The sequence below is a fragment of the Durio zibethinus genome, chromosome 6, assembly GCF_047325235.1.
Source record: "Durio zibethinus cultivar Kanyao isolate XHJ-2024 chromosome 6, ASM4732523v1, whole genome shotgun sequence".
Taxonomy (NCBI): Eukaryota; Viridiplantae; Streptophyta; class Magnoliopsida; order Malvales; family Malvaceae; genus Durio; species Durio zibethinus.
In genome coordinates this window covers 29758620-29773586 of record NC_143167.1, presented here as the reverse complement: position 1 = coordinate 29773586, position 14967 = coordinate 29758620, and the positions used below count along the sequence as shown (strand labels likewise).

At 35.5% G+C, this 14967-nt stretch overlaps 2 protein-coding genes across 13 annotated transcripts; both read right to left on the bottom strand.

Annotated features, from left to right (window-relative positions):
• Positions 1–5374: 5374 nt before the first annotated feature.
• Positions 5375–7632, bottom strand: LOC111284581 (COP9 signalosome complex subunit 5a). 2 transcript variants are annotated; one of them, XM_022873303.2, is made up of 6 exons: positions 7230–7632; positions 6468–6749; positions 6235–6382; positions 6029–6105; positions 5853–5936; positions 5375–5725 (listed from the first exon to the last, which is right to left on the bottom strand). In XM_022873303.2, exons 1-6 carry the CDS (start codon positions 7608–7610, stop codon positions 5636–5638), a joined length of 1062 nt encoding a protein of 353 aa, XP_022729038.1. In that variant the 5' UTR covers positions 7611–7632; the 3' UTR covers positions 5375–5635. The 2 variants fall into 2 exon arrangements, with proteins under 2 accessions (XP_022729038.1, XP_022729039.1); XM_022873304.2 differs by having other exon boundaries at positions 5853–5930.
• A 590-nt stretch (positions 7633–8222) lies between these two features.
• LOC111284580 (flocculation protein) lies at positions 8223–14863 on the bottom strand. Of its 11 annotated transcripts, none has more exons than XM_022873296.2 (13): positions 14522–14863; positions 13907–13971; positions 13605–13762; positions 13257–13363; positions 13021–13157; positions 11828–12010; positions 11075–11324; positions 10886–10962; positions 10654–10690; positions 9565–9646; positions 9312–9400; positions 8888–8987; positions 8223–8806 (listed from the first exon to the last, which is right to left on the bottom strand). In XM_022873296.2, the coding sequence occupies exons 1-13, from the start codon at positions 14787–14789 to the stop codon at positions 8467–8469; spliced, it is 1893 nt and encodes a 630-aa protein (XP_022729031.2). In that variant the 5' UTR covers positions 14790–14863; the 3' UTR covers positions 8223–8466. The 11 variants fall into 11 exon arrangements, with proteins under 11 accessions (XP_022729031.2, XP_022729034.2, XP_022729033.2 ...); XM_022873299.2 differs by having other exon boundaries at positions 9565–9628; XM_022873298.2 differs by having other exon boundaries at positions 13036–13157.
• Between the last annotated feature and the right edge of the window lie 104 nt (positions 14864–14967).

The following is a 14967-nucleotide window of genomic DNA, read 5'->3' as shown; positions in this document are numbered from 1 at the left end:
ATTAATAAATGTAAAATTTTGATGCTCTGTATTAGTTAAAAGAAAAAAATCATTCATAGAAAATTTTATACCGGATGATATCACAAAAATTTTATATTAGAAAAACATCCACGTGAATTCTTCCTTCAACGTGTTTATCAAATGTATATAAATATATTTTTATTTTTATTGTCACGTGCATTATAAATGAATATATATATATATATATATATATATATATTTTTTAATTTATTTTTAAAAATAATATATATGAAATATATAATTGTATATTGCAAATAAAATTAATAAAATGCATATTATATGTAAAATTCGTTTCATGTGCAATATATAAATTTATTACTTTTAAGATTAATGTAAAATTAAAACTTTAAAAAATTAATGTAAACTTTAATTCATTTTTATTTATCAAATAAAATTATTTAATAAAAGTCTTTCAATCATAGTAGAATTATTATTTATAGATTGGATAAATTTTATTAATATTTTAAAATAAAATTAGCAATTTAAAATAAAATCAATATAAATATTTATTTTGATCAATTCAAAAGATTTTCACACCCACACTTTTATATTATATATTTTATTGCATATATAAATATAGATTAGGTAGTATGTGTAGGGTAGTTAGGCTACAATAAATTAATGTTACTCAAAGTATTTTATTTTTATCTTAGAAACTAAGTGAAGGAAAGAAAAAGAAAAAAAAATGAATCTCAAAACTGTTCAAATTTGAACCGTAATCTTTTTATTTGATATATAATGTAGCTTTCATTTATCTGCTGCCCAATTTGAGCCTTCCGATCAGTCAAATTTGGTTCCTTAATTATGTAGATGACTTATATTCTTAAGCATCTGCTAGCTCGCGTTCCAATTAGCATTAGTTAAAAAGATCATAAGGAGTAGTTAGTAAATGAATCAAGTACGAAAATCAATCCTTCACATTCATTTTCTTAATTTTCTTCCCTTTGCTTTGTCTTTTTCAATCAACTTTGGACCACCACCACCACCACCACCACCACCCCACTTCCAGCGTTGAAAGATAGAAAAAAAAAAGAAGAAAATTAAATACTAAACAAAGGAGAGAAAACGAACCTGCCGAATTTGGCTTTTTCATTTTTCAAGTGATTGTTTCGCTTGGCTTGATATCTTTTTGAGGTGGATGCGATTTCAAAATATTAAAAGGGTAATTGACCCTTAAAATGGCGGGACCCTCTGCCGACGCACAAGCCAGCTAATGCCTAAGAAATATCAAAGTCCAATTTCCCACATCGGCGGGCTTAAGCAATTGACTCTTCTACCCAATCTTAGGCCTCCCGTGGGATCACACTATATTACTATTAGAAATGCAAAACTAATGGATTTTTACTTAAATAAAAAAAACGATGGATTAAAGTATTAAAGCAGTTGTGTTAAGTCTCGTCAAATTGTTGGACACTTTTGCTGGTGCTGATTTAAATTGTTCCAAGCTTAACTGGAAATAATTCTTGTTTTTTCAAATTTTGTTGCTTGATTTTTCTTACCTTTTATTGTTATTTTATTTCAAGAGTTGAACACGTAACCCCGACGATATGTATGAATCCCTGTTCTCAGATATACAGTAGATTGCTGATTTTATTTAATTTAGAGCTTTACTCTATTTTATCATATATACGTATTTATTTTAAGACAGTCCAATTGTCAATGTTCACATTCATTTAAAAATCTTTGACTTTTTTGTTTCCTAAATTTATAAACATTAAAAATCAAATCTTAATTTTATTTTTTAAAATATAAATAAATTATATTTTTAAATATTAAAAATTAACCTTCTTTTAACTTGCATAGCTAATACACTAATACTAAAAAATGTATATTTTTTTAATTTCTAATCTATTTTTAAATTTTTCGTACTTTACTTAAAAAATATTATTTATATAAAGTTTTTCTAATCTCATAATTTTCAAATATTAATTAATCAATAATACTAAATATTTAGTAGTTGAAATTTCGCTGCAGCATTGAGCATTATTAGTACTGCACTAATGGCCGTTGGTCACCGGTCAACACACGGCAATAATGTTGTCAGTTGTCACTATAAATTAGAAAAAAGAATCATTTATTATTGCTTAATTTTGTGATAAAAGTATATCTTAACATGACATTTAGCACATTACTAATTTACTATATTAAAAAATTAGACTGCGGAGACTAGACCATGATTTCTCATTATGTTGGGCCCCAATCTGTAAGGAACAAAGAATCCATGTAAATCACAATTTTTTTAACAGGCTTTTGATCTTTGACAAACAATATTGGAATAAAAAAGTGGGAGAGTGGAGCCCTTGATTATCAACCTTTTTTTCTCAATGTTAGGTGTCTTTGAGGTTGGAACTTGGAAGATAACAAATTGAAATTTTATTACTCCACTCCTAAAGAATAAATAGCATCAGATTTCTAAGAGGAGACAAGTGTGCGGTGATTGCAGAAGGATTGAGAATGGCAGAACGATTATAGCAGATATTGTGTTCAATTCGGTAACTGTTGTTAGGCACAATATTCCCACTGACAAACCTCCAATAATGCTCGGTACTGGTAGTGATATCATTGAACACACCATTAATGGTCCATAATTTTTGTTCCTAGGGTCCACCAACTTCTTTACGGGCTCTTTAAAAGACCCTTTGACCCATTTGAGCCAGTGAAAGAAAGAAAAGAAACCAACACCAAAATTTACAAAAAAGAAAGCGGAGAAGACAGGCAGAGGGAATGGATATCTGCGGAATAATTGCTAAAATAGATGTGACTGCCTACAGCCTCAGAATTATTGGCACCAATGCTTTTTATAGGGCCTTTTTTTTTATATACAGGGATTCTTCATCGAGAAGATTCTTGAGAAAAAGAGCTTTGGTCGAGTTGTTATGATTCCTTTCAATTGAGAAAGAATACTGTATGTAAAGAAAGGATGACACATCCAGTGAACTTACCCCTGTTGCCTAGGTTTCAACTTTCCCTGACATCGTCATTGGCTAGGTGATGAAAAACAGTGGAAATGCTTAGTATTGTTTCAAACTGGAGATGATAAGGAGTAGACAGCCCAGTTCCCAAGTGGTTAAAGCATATTTGATGATTCCCATCACTTCCCCAGTGCCAACTTAGAATGGAAGAGTTATGCCAATAACGTATCAAGGATCGAAATTTAGGTCAATTAATTTATATAATTATTTTTAAAAAATATTATTTAATAAGAATATGATTTAAATCTTTATACTTATAAATTTTTCTAATTTTAAGTTACAATATTTTTTATAAAAAAAATAATAAATACCAGTTTTTACTAAAATTATCATGTTTCATTGAAGGTTTGTGGTTCTTAATAATGATACAATACAAATTTTGTAGGATGGACACTAATGAGGTAAATATTAAGATACATCTAACCTGCAATTTGACCCTGTAACAGTATCCACACAAATTTGGCTGGTGATTTCCTATTCACTGGTAATTCTTTATATATTCTCTAAAGATTGTACAAAGTGTTAATTAAGCTGTTAATAGAATTTGAGACGGCCAAATCAAATACAAAAACTACGTGTAGAAAATGCACTCCATGACCTGAGGCCGTGATAACATTTATATATACTGTGATGAATCCAGATCACTCACGAGAGTTGTCCAAGTATGAATTGTTTGAAAACGCTTTCAATGAATGAGGTTGGTTAAGAGGGCTCGCTGTCTCACATGGACGAACACGATGGATCATTTTTATAGAGAGAGAGAGAGAGAGAGAGTAGCCAAACTGTTGTGATCACAGATGTGCACTGATACACAGGTGAGTTCTGGAAATGGTCTCACATGTCACCTCCCCTGGTAATACTATATGACTAGGCATCAGAAGATAAGGGAGAACAGAAACGAAACTTGAGAAGGGAAAAAATATAAGAGTCGTAAAAGAAAAAATGAGCTAGTGGTGGAGAGTTGATCCCATGTGAGATTGTCACAGGTACTGCCTGAAAGGTACATGGAAAAGAGCGCAAGCCCATGAAGAGGACCATTTCTCTGTGAAAACAATCCCTTTTTGTTATCTGATATATACGAATCTAACTGTGATAAATGGTTGAGAGTGCGGGTAAGAGAGGCATGGAATGTATGGCTGAATAAAGTCCACAAAATCTGACCAAAGATAAAAAGGTAGGCTATTCTGTAAGGCATTTTGTCTTCGGCACTTTTCTATGTAGTGCGATATATAATATTGGTCTTGACAGAGTGATGGTGATGACAAGTCCTCTCTAGCCGAAGGCCTCAGTCCTCACACATTGGCTTCCAAAATGATTGTAATCTGAGAAACCTATATAAGAAACAGGCTCACAATGGCTTTTCCTCCTTTGCATGTGAAAAGCACTGGTGCTTAGAACGCTGTCCTTTTCTCCAAGGATTTGTTCAGTGGATTTCTTCCTATTTAATTGGATGCTGGTGACTTTCTTTCATTTTCTTTTCTTCCCATCCATCCATATCGTCTATCTTCTTTGATTGAACACAAGAGAAACGGATCCTTTCTCCTTTGCCTTCGACAAGTCAAACTTTTGCATAGCCTGTTGTAGGCTGCAACTACTGCCCCATGACCATGAGCGGCATCCTTTTATCACAGTGGATGTTTTTAGAATTTCTTTTTATTTGTTAATTTAAGAAATTTTCATTTGATCGTACTATCGTTTACATCGTATTCGTTTTTAACCAATACGATGTCACCTTTTCTTTTAATTAATCGAATGTTAGAATCATTACATTTGCAAACAAATAAATTTATGGTGAACCATTAGGCAGTTGAATTGTAACGGTCGTAAAATAGCGAGTAAAAAGAAGTGATGAGAGAGTTGGAACCTGGAACCCAAACAACAAACGATCCATGAGGTAAAGGATGATAATTGCTATCCCAATTCCGAAGGTGCAACTCGAAGAAATTGCCACAACCTATTGGACGTGGAATTTTACAAAGTTGATAGTAGAGAGTTGAAACTTGGGTTGGGCCACACAAGCCTTTACCACTCCTGCTGCCTAACCTAACAATAGTTTGACTTTAGTTGTGGACCGTACATGAGCTCTTCTTGAATGCCTACAACGTAAAGGACTAGTTGATCTGTCAGGCTTCAGCATGCTCAAGAAACTCCGTTTTTATAGCTTTCCCTCCTCGTTTCATATGCCGCAACCAAGAATATCTTTTCATTTTTGAAAAGGGGGGAAGGGGATAATCTATCATATGTTTTTCATTTCACTGCAATTATTCTCGACTTGAACCCTTTTCTCTTTTGTAAAGCTGTCAGGAATAAAATTCAGCAAATTTTATTTGACTTCTGCCAATCCCATAACGTGCCAGTTTTCACCATTTTACAACTCTGAATTGGAAATTGGCAGTTTTAAACTACTGTCATTTGATTCCATACTAAGATTTCAACATGCATAAATGAAGACGAATTAGGCAAAGCTAAGTTCCAAACAAATCAATGATGACCGCACATCAGTGTAAGGACGGAAACAAAACTATGCAGCCTGGAATTAATGTTTTCGTTCTTGTAAAAACTGGTCTCTAAAGGTGAAGGAAACATCAGAAAGGTCATCATTTCATCTGTTGCAGCATTGGAAAGATGCCAGGATGTTAGGATCAGGCTTCAACCATAGGCTCAGGACCAGATTGCTCATTACGGGACCTATTTGACTGTCGTACAGAGTTGAAAAGGATGTCTTTGATAACCTAAAAGTATAAAATGGAAAAATATTAAGGATAAATGGTTAAAACTGAACGCCAGAATCAATTTATGGATGGACAAGTTTTCAGAATTAAAGTTAAGGATTTCTAAGAATCTGGAACAGCTAGTCACCTGTGACATTAAACCATGGACTTGCTCTACAGTTATCTTTGCACTATCTCTGGTAATCTTAGCAAGCTGCGACTCCTCCTGCAACTTATAAGTGGGTATGCACATTGCATTTATTGAGAGAAAAAAAATTATCCTATAAATAGCTTGAGTATACAAATAACAAAAATCATACTGACTTCCTTCTTTCGAGGGGGTCCTAATGGGCCAATGCGAGAGTGAGCCAATTGATTCTCTGCTTGCTCCAACTTTTCAGCTGCAAGATGGAACAATGTGATAAAATAAACGACCAAGAATTTGGTCACAATTTCATGTGCAAACAAGAAACTATATTATGTATGCAACAACATTTTCCTCTCAACTGAAAGAAGAGAAGAACAATTACCTAAATCTGAAATTTGTCCTGCAACATAATCTCCATTGCCCAAGAGAGGTGAAGAAGAAAGGGTATTTACCCAGTACTTATTCCATAACAGATCCAAGAGGTGACAGTCAAGAGAGGACTTGAAATAAGTGATATCCAATGCATAATACTGTAGAAAAACATACAACAAAAATTAATAAACAGTGAGATGACAAGCATTCTCGAAAAGAGCGTTAATTGAATTACATAATAACCTGTTTACAGTGCACACCAAAGTCTTCAATCTTATTCAGAGGAATGGTCTGATACTCAGAGATAGGGTCATCAGGAGGCTTATATCCTTCAGGGTATGTCCTGAAAGCTCCAATCTCAACTTTTCCAGCAGAAACAGTCCTTGTTGGATCAATGACAACTGCCAGGAAGGGCTCCTGAAATTGTTGGTTGAGCATTTGGGTTGAAACATCAATACCGGACAGCCAGCACCCGTACCCAGGATGAGAATGGTACCATCCAACAACGTTCTCCAATCGTCCAGCCTATGAAACAAACAGCATTATTCTTTAAGAGAAAAGATTTTCATAGACAACATTACAATGGTTTCTGACGGTGTTAGAAATCCAGAACATGAGATAAACTAACAAAAACAGCTATTACTGATACAAATATATAACAAGAAGGATATAAGTGAAACCCATTTAGTTCAACTCAAATACAAGGTTGGAGGAAAATTGAGGTTAATAACATTTTTCCTTCTAGTTGGTGCAAAACGGATGGGAAATAGCTCACAAGTGAAAGGATACTCATAAAAACACTCAAATATTAGGTTTTTCCGTTTCCATACATAATTATAAACTCTTCCGTTTGTCTTGGCTTGGCCTAAATAATTAATAATAGTAAGTCAATTACTGAGACTGAGCTAATCTAGGGCGTCATCAACATCAGCTTTAAAGCAAAACCATATACAAAAGGAAGAAAAATCCATGCTTTGGGGGAAAAAAAAGAAGATTAAAAAACACCTGCTTGTTGGTCTGGGAATAATCGACCATATACTCATAGGCATCAGCCTGAGCGTTAACCCTAGTCTCAGTCCCTTCAACAGGCAAAGCAAAGGCGTCCATGACAATGATGACGTCGCCGTCAGTCTTGCCTTGCATCAGCCCCATCACCTCTATGGTGCCACCAGATCGGGCGTGGACAACCATCTTAAGGAGAGCGAGGGCAGAGATCTTAACGCGCTTGAAGTAGTGGGGATCATTGGCCCAAGGCTTCTCTTGTTGAAACTTGGCTTGAGCCAACTCGTCGTAGTAGAAAATCGAGTCCGATGAACTGTCGGGTGTTTCCACTGCAAGGATATTATTCTCTAATTCCCATGTTTTCCGGGCTATTGCGGAATCCATTCTTGTACGTCCAACTCCGACTGAAGCACCGAAGGTGAAGGCTATACTTTTATATCAAGCACCGGAGAGGATAGACGAGGCGCGAGAGGGATCAAAAACCGTCGCCTCCCTAGGACTTTAGGCCCATTTCTCTCGGTTGGCCCAAAACTGTTCTACTGTTATTGGGCATGGCCTTTAATTGTTTTTTGCTCGAAAATATCGGCTCACTGATTGGATAATTTTCTTTTCATTATCCTGGTTCATCCAGAGTCAGAATTGAAATAAAAAATAGAAAATAACAAGTCATATGTAGTATAATATACAACTACATTTGCTACAAATATTACTACTTTAGTTTTAGTAATTATAATATTTTTATTGTAATGCATATAATTTTATATATTCATGTCTATAAAACTCCAAAATGTTTGTTGATATCATAGCATATATCATCGATCAAAAATGGCTTTGTACAGAGCAAAAGAAAGTACAACAGCAACAAGAAAACCTGGTGCAAATGTAACGAGGTTACGAGAAAGAGGCAGGGAAAAGTGATGCAGTTTGTAATGTAAACAGATGTTTTCAACGAACCCATAAATACTACAAATTGCTGTGGGTTTCCCTATAAGATGATAAAGACCAAAATACTGAATCACTTCCACTACGGTCACGATTTGTTTTACCATGATATTGATGCACAGAAACTACAAAAATCAATTCCTGATAACTTAATCTCCGCCATCTTGACAACTAAAAACAGGTTTAATACTACACATATCAATTTTACTACAGTTTACAAATGGTCTGTCAAGCCATTATACTTCCCCTCGGCTAGTCTACAGGTCATTTTACAGTAAGCTACAGGCACGATATAGCATCATCTGCCCCGTCCCCTGCCTCTCCTGTTGTATCTGCTCACTTTCTTTCTCTGCTGCTTCTCGATACCACTGTTGCTTTTGCCTGCCAAGCTGCGATTTGAATTTGATGTATTCTGGTGTTGCGGGGAACCTTCATGCTGCAAGCTGGAACTGTGTTGAGAATCAGAGGCAACAGCATCAGTTTCATTTACCATTGGCACCTCAATGGAGGCCTCACTCAAAAGCTCACAGTTCTCCTCTTCTGCAACTCTAAATGCATTGTCATGTCCAGAACCAACTGCCTTGTCTTCCTCATTAATTGGTCTGTGATTTTGCTCTTTATCCAGTTCAGCAGACATACTAAAAAGAGGGAAAACTAATTAAACAAAAATTAATTAAAACAATACAAAACTAAACTATTGAGGTTAGCAGCTGTATTACTTGGATCCTGAAGAAGGGAACCCGTTGGCAGTAGATGCAGCGCCACCTACTCCAGCAACTTCATTTAATGTCAAACAGTTTTTATCTTCTACTTGTGAGTCTGCAGAATATGTTTAGGGGTGAAACAGGCTCATTAGAAACTAAGCATTAAACAACAGACCTTCTCCACCCCTCTCCTTCCTCTAAATGTTTCAAATAAACACCCAAACAATAAAAAAAATTTTACAGCTGAGACTTCTCCCAGTTATTTTATCTTCCAATCATTCTATTTTGAATCATACAAACTGATAGATTTTACAGCTGCGAGCATTACTGGTGGGGTAATAGTCAGAGGGGTTAAGAAGAGTTAAAAAGGATAGTGACACGCCTCAGTAAGAACCTCACGAAGCATCAAGTAGAAAAACTCAAATAAGTAGCTTCTTACCCTGTACAATTCCTTCCCTAGTAGAGCTAAATGGTAGGATAGATCCGTTGGAGTCCTTTAAATGATCAACATCAGCAGCAACAACATCACTGTGACATAAATATATTAAAAGTTACAAGAAGAAAATGACCATTGATCTTGCCATAAAAGAGACGAGATTTCACAAGGGAATTTTTCAATATCACTGCTGACTCTTTTTTTTGGGGGGGTGGGGGGGGGGGGGAAATGTGCGTTTAATGAGAATCATACCAACCTCTGTGATGCAGTCTTCATATATACTGTTGATTGAAGTCTCTGTCCCACATCTAATGTCTCATCTGATCCCAGAACGCTCGCTTAGAAAACATTTTATGGAGGGAAAAGATTTATCATATTAAAAAGACTATATAAAAGAGGGGAAAAGATGGAATAAAGATTTATCATATGACAAAGACTATATAAAAGAGGGAAAAAGATGGAATAAAGTATGGCTGCAATTATCCACAGGGGAAAATGACAATGCCTCAATCACATCTTTATTCATATGACAGACTATATAAAAGAGGGAAAAAGATGGAATAAAGTATGGCTGCAATTATCCACAAGGGAAAATGAAAATGCCTCGACCACAAATTCATTTGATATAGAGAGTCTAAAAAATGAGAATACTTTTGCATTGAGCCACTGGGAGCCCTTGCAGAAAATCATAACCCATCAATCTTCCACAAATAGTACACCACATGGCTCTATTTATGTCCATGAATCAGTAATCATAATCCGTAAATAATACACCACATGGCTCTATTTATGTCCATGAATCAGTAATCTTAAATTCATGAATAACAGATCTGAACAGGAGGACTACCCCAGGTTTTCCTACTTTCACTCATAAACAATTCCAAAAGCATGAATGCAAAACCACGGCTAACTAGAAAATAACATAGTCAGGAAACTTAAAAACATCTAGTATTCAAATCACTGTCCGCAATTTTTCATGACAAAAAATTGATTTCACAAGGTAGGTTATACTTTAGGTGAAAGTTAGAATGCATGAATAATGAACATTTTCAAGTCTACTGATACTTGTCAACCTTTATTTATACCTCAGCATAAACCTAACTGAAGAACTTTAGGTGAACAGAATATGCATTTCTCTCAATGCTAAAATGATAATTGCAAGCCCCTTCTACATCCCAAATTATTAATTGCCTTATACAAAGCAGATATGCACCACGCATAACAATTACAGATGTAACTGTCTTCCCTCAAGTTAATCAAATAATGTTCATAAAGCAGCATATAGAGCCACTACGTTGATTTGAGGCAAAATTGACAATAAATGACAGACAGGCTGCAAGAATACCTCTTTTTTCCTCAATGATTTGAATGGCTTCCATAACCTTTGCAAGAAAAGAATAAAAATGTCAAAAACCATACTCCTTGATTAATAAAATGAATTATTAACATAAATCTACGCTATAAAAACAATGAAAAGATTTTGGTTATAATCTAAGGGCATAAATATCAGCATAACTATACAAGTAAAGACATTTTGACGTGCACTATGTAAGCTTCCTATTCCAATATTAAGATACCTGGTTTTGTTCACAACCAAGAGTAGCTGGGCTTGGTAAAGCATCATTATGAAATGCATCTTGCGTAATCTGTGAAACTGAAAGGACAAAGGAGGAGAGGCAATGTCTTTGATTATTACAACCTAGAAACTGAACAGACTAGCCAAATTTTGAAAATCAGGAAATTCTATATGATGACAAAAACTGCACCTGATTTTGCAGCCAAGTCTACGGTTGCATCTACTGGCTTTTTAAAGCTCTGTGGCTTATCTTCCTTAGCAGGTCCTAAGTTATCAGCAACTAAAGAATCAGGACTGCTTTTATGTTCTAATGCGAATGAAGACCAGTCAGTTTTTGAGGATGATAGAGTCCTCAGCATTTCTTCCGTTGCTTTAGATCTCACTTTTCGTATTTCATCTTGGATGTTCCATGAGCCGGTGGCAGGAGAATCCCTTTTCCGCTGCATTCATGTTAAATATATTAGCTCCAAATTAAATCATAACCAAGGGAAAAAGGCATTGCACACACAATCACACTTATACACACACCACATGCACATTACTCATACACAAGCATAAGTGCATTCATCTTTTCCAGTCCAGTAAAATAAGTTTCAATAACCTTCAGGTCAGAGAAAAATGCAATTTCTTTTCTGCTATGATAACAATTGAAAGAAAAAAAAAACTACAGGCTCATACACAAAAGCAATTGCAGAAATAACACAAAAGGATCAGCTGGAAACTTATATTATGTCCATCTATGATCAAGCCACATATTATATGACAAAGAAACATCAGACTTCTCACATGTATTTGAAATTCCTCTGATGGCACTATAACACATCTATTGATAACACTATAATATCATAGACAATTTAAAGAAAACCAGCAAAATTAACGCCCATAAGATACATATATACATTTTTATGTAAATTCATACATCCAAATAAGCATATAACAGCACCTTGGATAAGAACAAGGAATTGCCTCCAATTGAATAAGGTGTTTCTTCCTTAAAAAGTGGCAGCCCAGCTGGTAATGGAGATCTAAATTCAATATTTTTCGTAGAAGGTGATGCCCATGGAGGACGAGTTTGCATGTAAGACTTGGCCATGTCCACAGGTGACCCTGCTTCACCTTCAACACCCTGCAGCAATAAAAACTTCCTGAATTAGAAATGGACATATTTTTCACTAACATAATATTCAGATGTCAACAATATTCTTCTGTAATTTTCTTTCAACAACTGTGATGTTTACATCAGTATTCCACTAAAAATTATGCAAGAAGGAAATGGCATCACTTTTCATCCTTGCCTTCACAAGTGTGAGTAAACTGTGAAACCAAACCACTGGCACAACTACCCATTATAAGAAATTGACATCTATAGGAATTTTTTCTAAAGTTAGGGAGACAAAAAATAGAACTTTGATATCCATTTATGGTTCATATATTCAAACTCATCCCTGTGATACATGTTAAGTATTTTTCTTTACTAGATCTTCCAACAAACTTCACAAGAAGCATGATTTATATAATATACATTTGTATTCTATACTAAATGAAAAGGGGTTAATTTGAGGTCTAGGAACCACAAACATAATACACACATATTAACATACATGTATCCAGAAAGGGAAGAAAAAAATACATGAAAAGATATCACCTTAAAAGTTTTACAAAAACAGAGGTAAAGCATAGTTCAATCTGCAAAGCAGAAAGAAGATGCCACAGAACCAAGGGGAAAAGAGGAAGAAAAAATAACATTCAGCATAAGTTATATGAGGCAAAGACATGAAAAGACATCAGCTTAAAAGTCATATGAAGACAGAGGTAGAGGAAACTCTGCAAAGCAGAAAGGAGATGGCACAGAATCAACCGGAGAAGACAAAAAAAAAGAATATTCAGCATAAGTTATTAAGAAATATGAGGTAACGGGGGTTAATTCATATCAAATCACAGAGCTGTACTTGAGAAGCTAGCATCATTGATGAAACAGGCAGTATCATGGTGATAACTAACTAAAGCCCTTGTTATATACCCCTTTCCCAAGATAAAATTCCTATCTCATGACTTTTCACTTGTACTTTTTCCTTCTAAGAAAGTATTCACAAAGAAGCACAGTCCACAAGCATCATAGGAAAAAGAGTTACAAACATGTGTCAACGTAACAGAATTTACAGCAGAGTTCTCATGGTGCAATTCTGACTTAGTATTTGACCCTGACTTCTTCTCCTCTAACCATTTTCTAGCCTCCAAAACAGCTGTGCCGCAAAGATCATGAATTTCAACATCTGAAAAATAAGAAACACAATCAGTCAACTATGAGTGCTGAGAAGTTCATTCTTTAAATCTATTGTCTCTCAAGTTTATGAAAGCCATGCTACTTCCACCTGTTCTCTTAGGCATTTCATTCCGTTTCCCAAGCCCCAAGTCTCTGATCGTTGGAGAATCTACAACTCTTGACTTGATAATATTTGTCAGTTTATCACACTCTTCCCTGGTTAAAATAGCACACATTCAAAACTTGAAGTCAAATTATGCTAAATGGCAGATATAAATGAAGGATAATCAGTTGAAGTTTGCCAAAGAATCAAATGCCATAAATATCATAATATGCATGCATTACTTGGTGTCAATCACATGGTTTATGAGCAGGACACCTTATGGAGGAAGAAGAAAAGGATTAAAGTAGGCAAAAAGTTCAAATAAGCAAATAAGAAAATTAAGTTCCTCGTTACCTTGAGAAAGACTCCTGCATGAGAAGCTGCTCTATTAGACGCTTGGTTTCATTCTTTCCTGCAAAAGATTGGGGCTCTCTCTGATGCCCCACAAAGGAACAACTAAGGCATCCTCTACTATCATTACAATCATCACTAGCATCAAGAATGTCTACATGCTACCATGACAAGTAAGCAAAACAGGGAAAAAGAATATTATCTAATCAGCATCAAATTTACCAGTATCACCATTTAAAATTCTAAAAGAAAAATCCAAGTTCCTTTTGCAGCATGACGCAAAGCATAAAGGGAGGCATACTTACATCTTCTATTGCAAGAACCCCTTGAGATGAGACATCCTGATCATCATCGTTGTCATCAGTGTCATCTGCACCAAAAAATCATATGAACAAAAATGATGCAGCTTGACTACCATACATACATTGCTTACTCGAGGAAACAGAACTTTTTCAGAAGCATAGACAGTGTAACAACATGGATCGTTTATCGCCCCCTATGTTAATCTGATTTTTTAGTCTCTATTTCTACCAAAAAGAAATATGCTTAACTATCCTTTAAAAGGTTAAGGCCCCTGTGAAAAAGGACAGGAAAGATAAAGAAAGCCTCAAGAATAAAATAAAAATGCGTAACATCCCTGAATACAAGTAGCCGTAAAGCAGTTGGCTTGCAAAGCAAATCACTTTGCAAAAGTGAAGCATAACACAATCAATACGAGTCCTAACGTTACTGCCTGCAGAATGTGGCCATAATCGACATGGTAGGCACCGTTTTTGTGTGGAATTGAACAGTTAGCAAAAAAGCTACATAATTTGATTGTAGAAATGCGTGATTCGAAATATCATTAAACTAATAGGAGAGAGGAAATAAATGGGAAAAATCGCACTCCGATAAATAAATGTAAAAGGGGTACATGGAACCTGAAGCGGAATTGCATTCTGAAGACGAAGAAGAGGAGGAGGAGGATTCAAAGCCGAGAACAGAGGCGAGCATCCTGCTGGCGCCAGTGAGAATCGTGCGGGTGGGAGAAAAAACGTGCCTGGAGATCCAATTAGGGTTTTGCTGAGTTGAATTGAGCAATCGGGGGCGGTCGTAAGGCGTGTTGGGCAACAAGGCTCGCCTGGGGCGCACCATTTTGCCACCGGATCTGGCCTCTCGGCGTTGGCCAGCTCCTGAAATCGTGGCCATATCGAAGGATGAAAAGAGAGTGGTTCGTTAGTTACAATTCCAAACAGGATGCAATGTTTAGGGCTTTTTTTGCTACTATTATTTCTGTTATCCTTCAGCGGTTAATAGCCCGTAATTTATTGTACGACGTGTCCAAATTCAATTGGCCTATTTTTCCTCCTTTTTTTTTTTTTTGGCC